This window comes from Dasypus novemcinctus, chromosome 18, assembly GCF_030445035.2.
Source record: "Dasypus novemcinctus isolate mDasNov1 chromosome 18, mDasNov1.1.hap2, whole genome shotgun sequence".
Taxonomy (NCBI): Eukaryota; Metazoa; Chordata; class Mammalia; order Cingulata; family Dasypodidae; genus Dasypus; species Dasypus novemcinctus.
Genome location: NC_080690.1, coordinates 74,060,745 through 74,075,151, shown reverse-complemented (window position 1 = coordinate 74,075,151; position 14,407 = coordinate 74,060,745). Strand labels below are relative to the sequence as shown.

At 43.1% G+C, this 14,407-nt stretch overlaps 1 protein-coding gene across 1 annotated transcript; it reads left to right on the top strand.

The window, feature by feature from the left end:
- Positions 1 to 686: 686 nt before the first annotated feature.
- On the top strand, positions 687 to 6,738 carry FPR1 (formyl peptide receptor 1). Its single transcript, XM_004454629.2, has 2 exons — positions 687 to 753; positions 5,080 to 6,738. The coding sequence occupies exon 2, from the start codon at positions 5,091 to 5,093 to the stop codon at positions 6,129 to 6,131; it is 1,041 nt and encodes a 346-aa protein (XP_004454686.1). The 5' UTR covers positions 687 to 753; positions 5,080 to 5,090; the 3' UTR covers positions 6,132 to 6,738.
- Positions 6,739 to 14,407: the final 7,669 nt, after the last annotated feature.

Sequence of the window (14,407 nt, the reverse complement as noted above, 5' to 3'; positions counted from 1 at the left end):
CGCATGGGCTAGCTCACCACATGGGTCAGGAGGCCCTGGGTTTGAACCCTGGACCTCCTATGTGGTAGGCAGACGCTCTATCAGTTGAGCCAAATCCACTTCTCAATAGTTGCCCTTTCTTTATCCTGGATCCCTGATGGACGAATGTCCTGGGCACCCAAATCCCCTGACCCTTGACTTTAAGAGGGTTGGACATCTGCATACCACAAAGGATTCAGGTTGAGGAAAACATGCTTGAATTTCTAAAAGGGCTTGGCCCATTTCCCCAAATGCTGTTTGGTGGTTTGAAGTTGTATGTACTCCAGAGAAAAAGTTGAAATGGAACTAAGAACAGAAGGAAGAGAGGAGGAGATATCACCACATGCCTTGCCACATGGCAGAGGAGCCAAGGATCACTGGCAGCCAGTCTTCATGAAGAAAACATCACCTTGAGGATGCTTTGATTTGGATATTTGCACAGCTGCGAAACTGTAAGCTAATAAATTCCCATTGTTTAATTCAGCCCATTTCATGGTATTTGCTTGAAGCAGCCCAGGAAACTAAAATATGCTGTAAAAACAATACCATATTTTGTGAACTTCTAGAAGAAAAAGGAAACCTGAGTTCCTGTTACCCCATGGGTTTCAGTTCCGTTAATCCTCTTCCTGTTCCTTTAGTATATCTTTGTAAGTTACTAGAGCCAGAATCACTCTTCCTCAGAGGACAGGACTTGTACCTGGCCAGAGTAAGGACCACAGCTGGTGGCAAGTTCAGGTGAGAAACGTGTCCCTGGGGACTGAGAACCTTGACACTAACTGAAAGGGTGGAGACAGAAGACTCTTTGGAGTGAGAGGTAGAGAAACATGAGGGAGGTAACAAGCACCGCAACCCTACACAACTCTTTCATGTGTTTGCTGTGAAGTAGAGTCAAGGAATTGGTTGGAAATTAAAGAGGGATGAGGGGTTGAAAGACACTTTCCTTTAATGATAGTAGGTTCTAGAACATATCTGTGCTGATGGAAATGGTGAAATAGAGAAGAAATATCCATGCTGGGGGATAATTGAAGAAAGGAAATTTTGAGAAAGTGAGGGGTTTGGGATTTGGAGGACAAATATAGAAATGGGTATTGGGTAGGTTTTGGGCAAGGATATCTATTTCCTGGCAACAGAGCAGAAAGACGAGAACAGTGGTGCAGGAACAGGCAGGGCAGTGGACTTGGTGTATGAGGAAAGGGCATTAGCTGTAAGTAGGGGTGAGGAAGGAAGTTTAGATCTGAGGAGAAAGCAAAAGTATCAAAATAACTACTATGGATCTGAGCGGGGCTGGAGGTGGGTAGGAATTATTGCAATTGGGAATCAGTAGACTTACAGAACAGGGCTGCCTTACCACACGAAGAGACTGGGCTTAGATATTCTTGACCTTTGAGAATTGCTACCTTAGGTCAGCCATTTCCCCTCTCAACCCCCTCCCCCCCTCATTTCTTTCTTTCTTTCTGTTTTTTTTTCTTTTTCTTTTTATCATGCAGTGAGCTTGTTGAGATCAGAGGCAAGAGAGATGAGGATGTAACGTAGTGATGACCACGGAGAAGGGGCTTGAAAAATGGAACCTGCTAGAATCTGTACTAATTGCCCATCATGGGTTACTCCCCTACTCTCAAACTGCGGTGGAGCCACAGTTGCCCTGCCTTTCCTCTGTGGCTTGTGTCCTCCTGTCATTGCAGAATCTTTCCTATTCATTGTATCAATCTTTTCAAGTTGTTGCTTCAGCAATTTTTTTTTTTTGCGTTAAGTACAGGATCCCATATGCCACCCTATTATTAACAGCTTTCATTTCTTTAGTATATTTGTTACAATTGGTGGAAGAGCATTTTTAAAAATTGTGCTATTAACTGTACTCCATGGTTTACCTTAGGGTTCATTTTTTTGTGTTGTGTAATATATACATTCTAGGAACCACATTCAAATGTATAATTTGGTGCACTAATTAATATTCACAATGTTGTGCTATCATCACCACCATCCATTACCAAAACTTTTCTACCATCTTAGGTAGAAACTTTGTATATTTTAAGCCTTAATTCCCTATTCCCTATCCCCATCCCCATCCCCTGGTAACCTATATTCTAGATTCTGAGTTTATGAATTTACTTATGTTCAGCGATTCTTGAGGACAAAATTCTTAGGGTGTCTCAGTATTTGGATGGACAGTAAGGACACATCTTCAGGTTGTTTCTGAGATTATAGAGCATCATGGTCCAAAAGATATGTGAGCCATGTATGTAATTTAAAATAGTCCAGCAGGCACTTCAAAAAAGGAAGAAAAAAATGGGTGAAATAAATTTTAATGAAATATTTAATTTGACTCTATATAATCACACTTATAATTTCAGCACATCCTCAATATAAAACTATTAATGAGATACTTCAGTTTCTTCATATTAAGTTTTTGAAATCCAATGGGTATTGCACTCCTACAGCCCATCTCAGTTTGGACTAACTACATCTTTTTTATTTTTTATTTTTTTAAAATTTTTCCCTCTTTATTTTTTTTTAATGTTACATTCAAAAAATAAAAGAAATCCCCATATACCCCCCATTCCTCCCACATCAACAACCTCTTTCATCATCATGGGACATTCATTGCATTTGGTGAATACATTTTGGAGCACTGCTGCACCACATGGATAATGGTTTACATTGTAGTTTACACTCTCCTCCAATCCACCCAGTGGGCCATGGCAGGACATACAATATCTTAAGTACTCAAAAGTCGTATGTGGTGGGTAGCTACCATATTGGACAGCTCAAGTGCACAGACAGTATAGAAGTGCAGAGGTAGGAAGAAGCTGTTGCTGGAATTTTCACGGCCTGAGAGCGAATCCTGTTTCTACTTCTTGCCAATTGGATGACTTTGAACAATTAATTTAAAAGCTCTAAGTGTCAATTTCGTCATCTGCAAAATGGGTATAATAGAAAAAAACACCTAGTATTATTTAGCAATATTATGTGTCAAGCACTGGCTCATGCTTTATATTAGCTCCTTTGGTCTTCACAACAACTATTTGAGAAAGGCTGCTCCAAGAGTGGTAAGTGCAGGAAAGCTCTTGGCAAGAGCCTGGCATGTACTTTTCATACCTAATCTAGCTGAACCACACCCCAAACAATCTTTACCACAAATCACCTCCATTCTGCATAGCAGGAAACTAAAGCTCACAGAGAAGTCACCAACACAAACTTAATAGATATCAGAGGTGGGATTAGGACCAAGATTTGTCCAATCAACCTTCCAGGACTCTTTCCACTACTGCCCGCAATGTCTCTTAGAAAGATAAACAAGGGAAAATGGAAGGAAGGAAGAAATGAGAGAAAGAAAAATCCTCAGGAAAAGTTAAATCTCAGGAAGATTTTTACAAAGATAGTTATCTTGGTGAAAAGAGCACTGACTTTGAAGTCCCCAACAGCTGGGTGCAAATCTCCATACTTTCACTGACAGTGTGTGATGTTGGAGAGTATTGAACCCCCAAAAGTCTTGATGTCCTCACTTGAAGGTGGGGCATAGTACTGCCTATCGCAAAGTATTGTGTACCTGGAATGGATTCCAGAACAGAATAGGGCATCAGTAAAGGCTTTTCCTCTTAAGGAGGTACAAAAGCCTTGAGTAGATGGCTCTCAAACGTCATTGAACATAAAAATGACTTTGGAAGATTATAAAAACTCAGAATCCTGGCTCCAAACAAACAGTTCTGATTCTGGTAGGTCTGAGCTTGAGCTCAGGTATCTGAACATTAAACAAACATTCCAGGACATATGATACAGAATTCATGTCTGAGGTTCCAGAGACCTTGTCCATAGTAGAAAAAAAGAAAAAAGAAAAAAAAGGCCTTTTCTTCTAATGTCTTTATTCCAAGAACAAGGAAACCTTTTCTAGAAGTTCCCCAGATGATCTCCCCTTTTCCGTTGGCCACAATTTAGTCACAAGTTCATTACTAAACCAATCATTGTTGAGGACAATGAGACCCGTATGACTAATTTAGACTAAGCAAGATGTCAATCTAGCTGGGGTAGAGATATCTTCACTGAGGGAGTTCTGTTGGTAAGGAGAAGTGGAGAACAGATATTTGGGGCTTCCCAACAATGTGTGCTACAATTTGCCCAGTCATTGGATACTTGAAACCAGAGAAACTTGGTTGAAATCCTGGCTTGACTTCTAAGTACTTAAGCAACCATGAGCAGAAAACATGATTGTTTTGAATTTCAATTTCCTCTTATGTACTATGGAGATATAAGTATGTCAGTCAATGAAATAAATTCTATAAGTAAAATAGTTAAGAATGTCCAAGGTACTAAATAGATACCCAACACATATTTATACCATTATTGCTTTAATACTCTTCCTCTTCTCCAAGAGCACTGAGTCCATCCAATGGATGGAGAAAAGCATCCCATTCACATGGCCAAGATAATCCCAGAGACAAGAGTGGACATGGTGCCTCTTGCTCTGGCTTCCTCCAGCACAGAATACACAAGATATAATATTTTATTACACATTGTCTTTCTATCTGTCTTTTCCACCTGTCTTTGGAAACTAAACAAATATTATGCCTGATCTCTCAACAGAGAGGAAAAGGGCTTTCATGTCCCTAGGAGAGAGGAGGTCAAGTCTGGGATAGAGAGGTTGCATATTTTACAGCCCTCAGGCAGAGGATCATGGGTGGAAGAAATCTTTAGCCCATGTCTGCCTGACTCAGTCACTGAAGTTGCCTCCCATCAATTTTCTGATGTCCATGCTTTTTTTGCCCAATATTTAGAGGGCAAGGTCATTTTCTCCTTTAGCTAAAGTAATTGGCCTGGCAAGTTGCTTGCTGTTAGCAATTGTGGGTGTGTATTGCAAGATGCAATCTTGCCCAAAGTATCTGAAGAAACTTCATCAATTTATAGGTGAGAATAGGCACAAAGGAAAGTGCAGAGGATGTTCTGGCTGGAGTGGGATAATAGGGAAAGGTGAGGGTGGGTGTGAGTGGGGAAGTCAATGGATGCAGAGAGAGGGGAAGTTTTATGCAGGTTCAAAACTAAGGAAAGGCCATTGCTGAACTGTTTCAGGAGTAGGTAAGATGGAGACCAATTCCTCTCTCACCATGAATGTGTCTGGAGGGACCCAACCTGAATCTGCCAGCTCTTCAGCCTTGGAAATCTTCTCTCAGGTGGTGCTTGGGGTCACCTTTGTCCTTGGTGTCCTGGGCAATGGGCTTGTGATCTGGGTGGCCGGCTTCCGAATGGCCCGCACAGTCACCACCATCAGTTACTTGAACCTGGCCTTAGCCGACTTCTCTTTCACCTCCACTTTGCCATTTATCATGGTCTGGAGGGCCATGAGAGGACACTGGCCTTTTGGCTGGTTCCTGTGCAAGTTCATTTTTACTGTGGTGGACATAAACCTGTTTGGAAGTGTCTTTCTGATCGCATTCATTGCTCTGGACCGCTGTATTTGTGTCCTGCATCCGATCTGGGCCCAAAACCACCGTACGGTAGTTCTGGCCAAGAGGGTAATCACTGGCCCCTGGATTCTTGCCCTGCTCCTCACCTTGCCAGTTATCATCCGTCTGAGTACAAAGACTACTCTGATAGGGACAACAGTTTGCACTTTCGACTTTTCACCCTGGACTACAGACCCAGAAGAGAAGAGGAAGGTAAACACAATCATGTTGACAGTCAGAGGGATCATCCGCTTCATCGTTGGCTTCAGTACTCCGATGTCCATCGTTGCTATTTGCTATGGGCTCATCGCCACCAAGATGAGGCAAAAAGGCCTGATTAAATCCAGTCGTCCCTTAAGGATCCTCACTTCTGTTGTGGCTGCCTTCTTCCTCTGCTGGTGCCCGTATCAGGTAGTGGCTCTCATAGCCACAATTAGAGTCAGAGACCGCTTGCAGGGTATGGACACAAACCTTACAAACGTGATTAACATCACGGGTGCCCTGGCCTTCTTCAACAGCTGCCTCAACCCCATACTCTACGTCTTCATGGGCCAGGACTTCCGAGAGAGACTCCTCCACTCCCTGCCTGCCAGTCTGGAGAGGGCTCTGAGCGAGGATTTGGGCCAGACCAGTGACACAGGAGTCAGTTCTTCACATCCTCAAGAGGCCAAGTTATAGGTGATGTGAGCAGGGGGCTGGGGGACACTTTTGAGTGCAGCTTCATCCTGTCCTGTGTCTGGTTCCAGGTTCATCATCAAGAAAAAGTCTTCTGTGCTCCCTGATTTGGTGGGAAGAAATAGATGTGGGGTTTCTATCGATGTCTCTTTTGGGTATTCTATTGCAGTCTGTACCTTGGGGTAAGTGTAAGAGGGAAAAGAGTACAGGGAGGGAAGACTATTAAGGGAAAACTTTATTATGTCACTGTTAAGTAAGATGTTTGCATTCAACTTTTTGTAGCTATCTCATCAGATAATGGAAGTTTCCTACTATTCTTAATTTACTAATGGTTTTCTCTTTTTTTTAAAAAAAATCATGAATGCTTGTTGAATTTTATCTAATGCTCTTCTGCATATACTAAGATGATCACATTATTTTTATCCTTTTAGTTACATCATCTTAAGTCCATTAATTAATTTTTGAATGTTAAACTACCCTTGCATTCCTGGAATAAACTACACTTACTTGTGATATACTATATATATATATATAATCTATTTCACTAGATTTGTTTGTGATTTCTGCATTTATGATTATGTAAAAGATAAGATAATAAAAGAAATTGATGTGGGGCTACTATTGATTTCCTTTTTTTTTACTGGAATGGGTAAGAGGTGGCAAAAGATAGGGAGGCCATACATCCATTTTGCCTGAAATAGTGCGAGGGTCAACAGGTAGCAACACATGCACTTTGGTGGGGGCTGAGTGATGATGACTGATTTAGTTCACTTCATGGGCCAATTCTTGAATTTTGATACATGATGTCACCCTTAGGGGTCAGACCCTCCTCTGGAACCCCATGACCTCTTCTGTACAACCTTCAACAACTCACTCTCCAAACCTTTCATTGTCACCTCCAGTGCATTCATTTAATCTATCCCATTAACCACTGAGCTCCTGGAGGACAGTGCCTGGTCTTTGTCATCCCCCTGCGCACAAAAAGTCTCAATAAATGTTGCTGAACTAAACCTTTTGCTTCTAAACCTTATGTAGTTCCCCAGAGTCACTGCAGATATTGTGACTCTTTAAATCACCAACTCCATGAACTCAGCCAAATTCTTCTTCCTAATTTGACAGATGGGGAAATTGAGGCCCAGAAAGAAAGGTTGTCCAGGCCTTCTGAACTGGTATCAGAATGGACTCTCCAAGCTGAGCAAAGCCTGAGGTTGTGGGAGAAGCATCAGATTTGGAACAAAAGTTGGAGTTGGTCAAACTTGAGTTTAAACTCAAATATAAACTCGTGTTTATAAGGGTTGGCTCTTATAAAATCCTATCACAGCTTAGAGCCTCAGTTTTCATGTCTATGAAGTGGAAAGCCTGGACCCATTTCCTCACAGCTACTTGGTGGGTCTCAAATACCCCAGCATAGACGTGGCACATGATGAGTGCTCAATAAAACTTATGTTCATTTTCCAACTCTTCATAGAGCTCTGTCTACACCTACCAAGACCAAGCTTGGCTAATGGTTCATCAAGTTCATCAGATAAGCCAGAGCTGCCCATCCATAACCTCTGTCTGCACCTCATTTTAGAGGATGTGGCCCATCCCGGCTGCCCTTATTCTATCTTATTATCCATGTCCTCCTCTTGACTCACACACAGCAGACCTCACCCAAGGTAGAGCTCTTGCTCAAGGCCAGTTGATGCAGAATCAGCTGGTATGTCCAATTAGAGTCTCCCATGAGAAAATGAGTTGAGACATAGAGTCTGTAGCAGACTACATCAAGCACCAGAGTTGAGGCAGGAATGGTGTTATGGTAACCCAAGTCTGCATTAAAATTATAGAGTAGAGCAGAGATTGAGAAGAAAACTGTGGAGGAAGCTCATCTTTGGAGAAAGAATGGAAAAGATGAATCTGAGCAAAGTCCCAGATTGCAAGTGTCAGAGAGAAGCTACTTGATACATTTTCGATTCCTCTAAGATCTGGATGTACTCTCTGCAGTTGGCTCTCTTCAAATTCCCCCATGTCCTCGTGGTAAGCAGGTTTAACTTAAGCCAACTTGAATGGGTTTCTGTAACTTGAAACTAAATGATCCTTTCCTAAGCTATGAAAGACACTTGTCAGAAAGGGCACAGACTGGTGCCTGTGACTGAGGCTGACCATAATGAGAAGGATATGGGGGAGAGACGTAGCTGGGTAGGGGAGTGGCCATTACCTGTCGGCAATTTGTTGGCACATCTCTTGGCCATATGTGAACCAGCAAAAAGAGGAAGAAAGGGAATGGCCCATGATGTGGTCTGAGAACAAGGTCTGAGGGGACAGGAAATAGAATGGTTTCCAGATCCCAGAGAAAGGTATGGTGGGGTAGGGGCACCCAGAGAAGCAAGCCCATTTGGGTGCCCAGCTGTGGTGGTGGTAATAATACTGGACTTCAATCTCTTCCCATCCTCCCTCCAGTTGGCCAAATCCAACCGGAAGCCAGAAGGCAAGGAAACCCAAATAACATAGCTCCTGGAGGTTAGCTTCCTGGGACCAAGAGTAGGATGGAGAAGGGCAGAGAATGGATCAAGGTGGGCATGCTGAGAAAAAACAGAACACTGGGTCTCTAATTATTCTCTTGTTAAATGTAAACATTTGTATGTGTTTCAAAGAATGAGGAAGTGAGAAAATACAGGTAAACCTTTTTACACGGTTTAAGACATAGAACAAACTCAGTAAATGTTAGCTAGCTTAAATTAATTAGATAATGGTTGTCCGTTTTGACTCTGTGTCCTCTTCTTGGGTAGCCACGCCTACCCCCAAGACTTCAAATACTATTTCTGTTCCCCAAGTTCCAAATAGTTCTCTTCACCTCAGATCTCTCTTGGGTCCCAGTTTTTTAACAGCTTTACTGAGGTGTAATTTACATACCATAACATCCATCTATTTTAACTGTACAATTTGATGAGTTTTAGTAAGTTTACAGAGTTGTGCACCCAACATGACAATCCAGTTTTGGAATATTTCCATCATTCTGAAGAGAACTCTCATGACATTTTTTGCTTTCCCCCCCTCTATCTGGTTGCATCATCATCTTATTTTTTCATGTGTTGCTTCTCCGAAGTGCACAGGGACCTGTACCTTGGATGAACTGGGTCCTCTATGTGGTAACTGAGAGCTCAGTTGTTTGAGCCACGGCCGCTTCCCACTCATGTCTGTTTTGCGGTCAGTTCACATTCCCACCTCCCAGACCCATAGATTTTCTGCTTCTATAAATTTGATTTATTTTGGAAATATCATAAAAATGGAATCATACAGCATGTGATCTTTTGCATCTGAATATTGTACTTAACGTGCTATGGAGGATCATCTGTGAGTATTTTGTTCCTTTTTATTGCTGAACAGCATTCCAGTACATTGATAAACTGCTTTTTGTTTATCCATTCACCAGTCGAGCCCTAGATTTTAAACTCTACTGTCTCATGGATACTCCCCAACAAGATACCCTCCAGGCTGCTCACTCCAAGTCGAACATGAAAGTCATCATTCCCCAGCTCACCCCCCCCCAAATTCTGCCTTTCTCTTAGCTTTCCCACTTCAGTCATGGCTCCCTGATGAAGCCTGAGAGTCATCTTCCATTCTTTTCCTCCACACCCCATGGTCAATCAGGTACCATGTCCAGTCATTCTACTGCTGAATATATCTCAAACTCTCCCCTGCTGCTGCTCTCCATGCTCACAGCCACTGCCCAAGTTCATACCGTCAAAGACTTTTTTCACTGAAGCTTCCTCACTGGGTCCAAGTCCATATGGGTGCCAGTGGTGGACACTCCTAGTTTGCCTCCCAATCAACATTCTCCACCTTTTCCTCGCATTGAATGTGTCCTTGGCCACAATGCATATCCAGCCCAGAGTTTAAATCTAATTCTAAATTTTAATTTTAATTAATTTAAATGTTAATAACCAGCATGGCTAGTAGCCACCACATTGGCCTTTCTGGTACTAGAATGACTGCAACCTCCTCTCCCATTTCCCACCACATTCTGAGCTTATTAAAGCCAGTCTGGCACACAACAGGCCCCAGTAAAACACTGATGAATGAATATCCTCACATCCTTCCATTTCTGTCTTTGTATGTGCCTAGTTTTCCTTCTGTTTTTTTTTAAAGATTTATTTATTTATTTATCCCCCCCCCATTATCTGTTCTGTGTCTTCTTCTTTGTCCGCTTCTTTTGTTGTCAGCGGCACAGGAATCGAATCTGTGTTTCTTTTTTTGTTGTGTCATCTTATTGTGTCAGCTCTCGTGTGTGCGGCACCATTCTTGGGCAGGCTGCACTTTCTTTCGCACTGGGCAGCTCTCCCTAGGGGGCGCACTCCTTGTGCGTGGGGCTCCCCTACGCGGCGGACACCCCTGCAGGCAGGGCACTCCTTGTGCAGATCAGCACTGTGCGTGGGCCAGCTCCACATGGGTCAAGGAGGCCCGGGGTTTGAACCGCGGACCTCCCATGTGGTAGACAGATGCCTGAACCACTGGGCCAAGTCTGCTTATGTCCTTCTGTTTTTGATGAATGTGTTTGTGAGCTAGTTATTGGTTTCTTCTAATCACATTGAAAACCTCAAAAATTCCTTTACCTCTTTGGTCCAGAAGATTGCAAATCAACACCCAAAAGGCAGAGGGCCATGAAATGGTAGGAGCATGCAGGGGAAGGAGGCTTTGTATGTTTGTATTCCCAGGATGGTCCAACCCACCCCCAAATGGTGCTGCCCAGGCATTGAGGTATCATGTCCTTGACCATTTGGAAATCAGGAGGGACCCCAGTTCCTGTTACTCAAGCAATCACAGATCTATTTCCTCTTCTCTCCCCTCAGCTGCACTCCTTAGGAAACCATGGAAGCTTCAGTCAAGCTTCACACAAGGCCAGTATTCACGGAAACCCTTAGGCAAGAGCCACATTAGGAAAAGTGTCTGGGTCAGATCTGAGGGGCAGGGAACTGGGAACCTCCCTTCTTGGATCCCTAAGAAGAAGTGTTGGGGACCCAGACTCTGGGGACTGAGGTCATCATCTCTGAGTTTCTGTCTTCTCATTTGTAAAATGGGTAGATTAGCAATCCCTCCCTTACAGGGTTGTCTGCACAATGGAAAGACACACTGTATATTCACAAAGTGAAATGCTACTCTGCAGGAATGAGCAACTAAAAACAGCCTGCACAACCACAGATGAATCGCACAAGCCTTGTCGAGGGAAAGAAGCCAGGCACACGAGAGGACACACTGTGTGATTCCATTTATACGAAGTTCAAAAACAAGGGACACTAACCTGTGCTGATGAGAGTCAGAAGAGTACTCACCCTTTGGGGGGGGGTGACTGGGATGCTGGATACATGGAGTGTTAACTTTGTGAATATTTATTGAGTGGTGCCCTAATGATCTGGGCAGTGTCCCATGTATGTATCATACAGCAATAAAAACTTTACTGAAAGAGTAAGGGAGGGGGAAGGGAAGGGAGGAGTGGGAAGGAGAGCAAAGGAGTTAGACGGGAAGGAGCAGAGGAGAGAGAAGGAGGGGAGGAAGGGAAAGAGGGACAGAAGGGAAGGAGTCAGAGAGGGACATGGCACTTGTCTGGCATACATGTGGCAAAGGGTGAGTTTCTGATTTTTCTGTGGCCGAATGGATTAGGTGGACTTGGTTCAGGGTTCGGTAAAGACAGTGAAAATCGTTTCTGACCCTTTTCCAGCTCTGAAGACAGAAAGAGCTGTGTTGCAAACATAGCTGTCCCAGTGAGCTGAGGTGAGTGGGCGGTGCCCAATGCAGAGGGGCTGCCACAGACAAATGTCTTCTATCAATGATATTATATTCCCATGGACTGAGGACAGCCTCAGATTGCCAAACCTCAGAGTAGCCAGAGCCTTGATTTCTGGGACTCCCCATATTCATCCCACACACATCTGTGGAGGCAGCACCAGTGGTTTGCTGGATACGGTACATGAGAGGTGATGTTTAAAATTTCAGGAACTTTATGAGCCATTATTACAAATTACATTTTAAAAAATTAAATTATGCAACTTACAATTAAGTAAGTAATATTGAAAACAAAAGTAATAATAAATATTTCCCAATTATTTTGCCACGTTTTGTTGAACAAATGAAGTTCCAAAGTACATCTTGATTATTTCATTTTCATCGTACTCAGAAACATAAAAACATCGAGCAATATTCATGTCGGAACCACACTCATTCAACGGTGACACAAGCTACCTCGTTGCTGAATCAGATGGTAATCATGCATTTATTCACAGTCTGTTGTGAAATTGTTGTTGGAGATGGAATTATAAAAGCCGATAGCATGCCACATGCAAGGAGTGCCATGCCACATAGGGGAGCCCCATGCACTAGAAGTACACCCCGCAAGGAGAGCCACCCCACACGAAAAAATTGCAGCCCGCCCAGGAGTGGTGCTGCGCACATGCAGAGAGCTGACACAGCAAGATAATGCAACAAAAAGAGACACAGATTCCCAGTGCCTCCGAGAACACAAGAGGACACAGAAGAACACACAGTGAATGGACACAGAGAGCAGACAACAGGGGGGAAGGGGAGAGAAATAAATAAAATAAATCTTAAAAAAAAAAACTAATAGCGGACTTTGCAAGAAATAGCAAGTTACCTTGAAGTTATAGGTGTATGGGGTCTACAATAAAGAGTATTGTATATTTTATTACTGCATGTAAACCATTGACTACATATCCTTTATAATCAGCAATACATGGGCTACATTTTGTTCTGGAGAGCAGATTGTTAAACACTTACCAGCAGACAACTGAGCAGTGCCAAAGACTAGAAAGCACATGTGCTTTGTATCCTGCAAGAACTGTGTTCAAACGCTGGCTCTGTCATTACTTGTGGGACCTTAGGCAAGTCGCTGTCCTATTTAAGCCACAGAGTTCTCTTCTTTAACATGGGGGCTATAACAACTGTCTGAAGCATGTGGCATATATCACAGCCTGAATAAACTGCCATCAACTTTATGGCTGTTTCTACCTAATGGAGTCAGACTTGCACTCTTTTCTTTCTCTGTCCTCTGAGATCCAGATCAAATCCTCTCTGCCCTTCCTCATTGCACTTCCCTTTGCCAACCAACAGATTGAAGATGCCTTGAGCAGAACTTCCTCGGGAATCCTTGGGGTGGGCTGGGAGGAGAGAAGACATCTTCCTTGTGACCTGCTCTGGTCCCTGCACCTTAGAATAGGAAGGGTCATGTGAACTCCACAGCAGAGACCAGCTCCTGCCTTGCCAGGTGCTTGCACATGCCAGGTAATGGGGTCCACCACTCAGGTGCATCTCCTCATGTAATCCTTGCTACAAAACTGTCAGAGGAAGGAAACTAAGGCTAGGAGAGGATGATTCAGTTGTTTTTTTTTAAGATTCATTTTATTTATTTCTCTCCCCTACCCCCCACCCTTTGTCTGCTGTCTTGTGTCCTTTCACAGTGTGTTCTTCTGTGTCCGCTTGCATTCTTGGCAGCACCAGGAATCTGTGTCTCTTTTTGTTGCGTCATCTTGCTGCATCAGCTCCCCATGTGTGCAGTGCCACTACTGGGCAGGCTGCGCTTTTTTCACATGAAGCAGCTCTCTTTGCAGGGCGCACTTCTTGTATGTGGGGCACCCCTATATGTGGGACACCCCTGCGTGGCATGGCACTCCTTGTGTACGGCAGCACTGCATGTGGGTCAGCTCACCACATGTGCCAGGAAGCCCTGAGTTTGAACACTGGCCCTCCTATATGGTAGGCAGATGCTCTATCAGTTGAGCCACAACTGCTTCCCAGGATGATTCATTTTTCCAACTATCCACTGATTGGTACAGAAGTTGAATTAGAATCCAGGTTCTTCCAACTTGCTGTTACCCTATGTTCTGTCCCAGAGGAGGCCTCAGTAACAATTGATGAGTGAATAAGTGAATGAATGAATGAAGCATCTTGATAACAGGTAGGCAAAGTATGTTATGCAAGTATTTCCTCAAAACAGCAAAGTATAAATTAGAAAGCTAAGGGCTAAAGTGGAAAATTTTACATTGTATATGTGTCACCAGAATTAAAATTTAAAAACAAAAACATAGAACCGTACAACACAAAGTGTGAATCCTGATGTAAACTAGTTAATAGCATGTTTATAATAATAGTTTCATTCATTGTAACAAAGGTACACTAATGCAAAATGTTAATAGGGAAAACTAAGTGTGTAGAGGGGGCATATGAGAACTCTGTACTTTCTGCAAGATTTTTCTATAAGCCTACAAATGTTCTAGTAAAAAAAAATTAAG

Bases quoted from the DNA above. Each gene is read 5' to 3' on its own strand.
- FPR1 (XM_004454629.2), top strand. From the start codon at position 5,091: ATGGAGACCAATTCCTCTCTCACCATGAATGTGTCTGGAGGGACCCAA.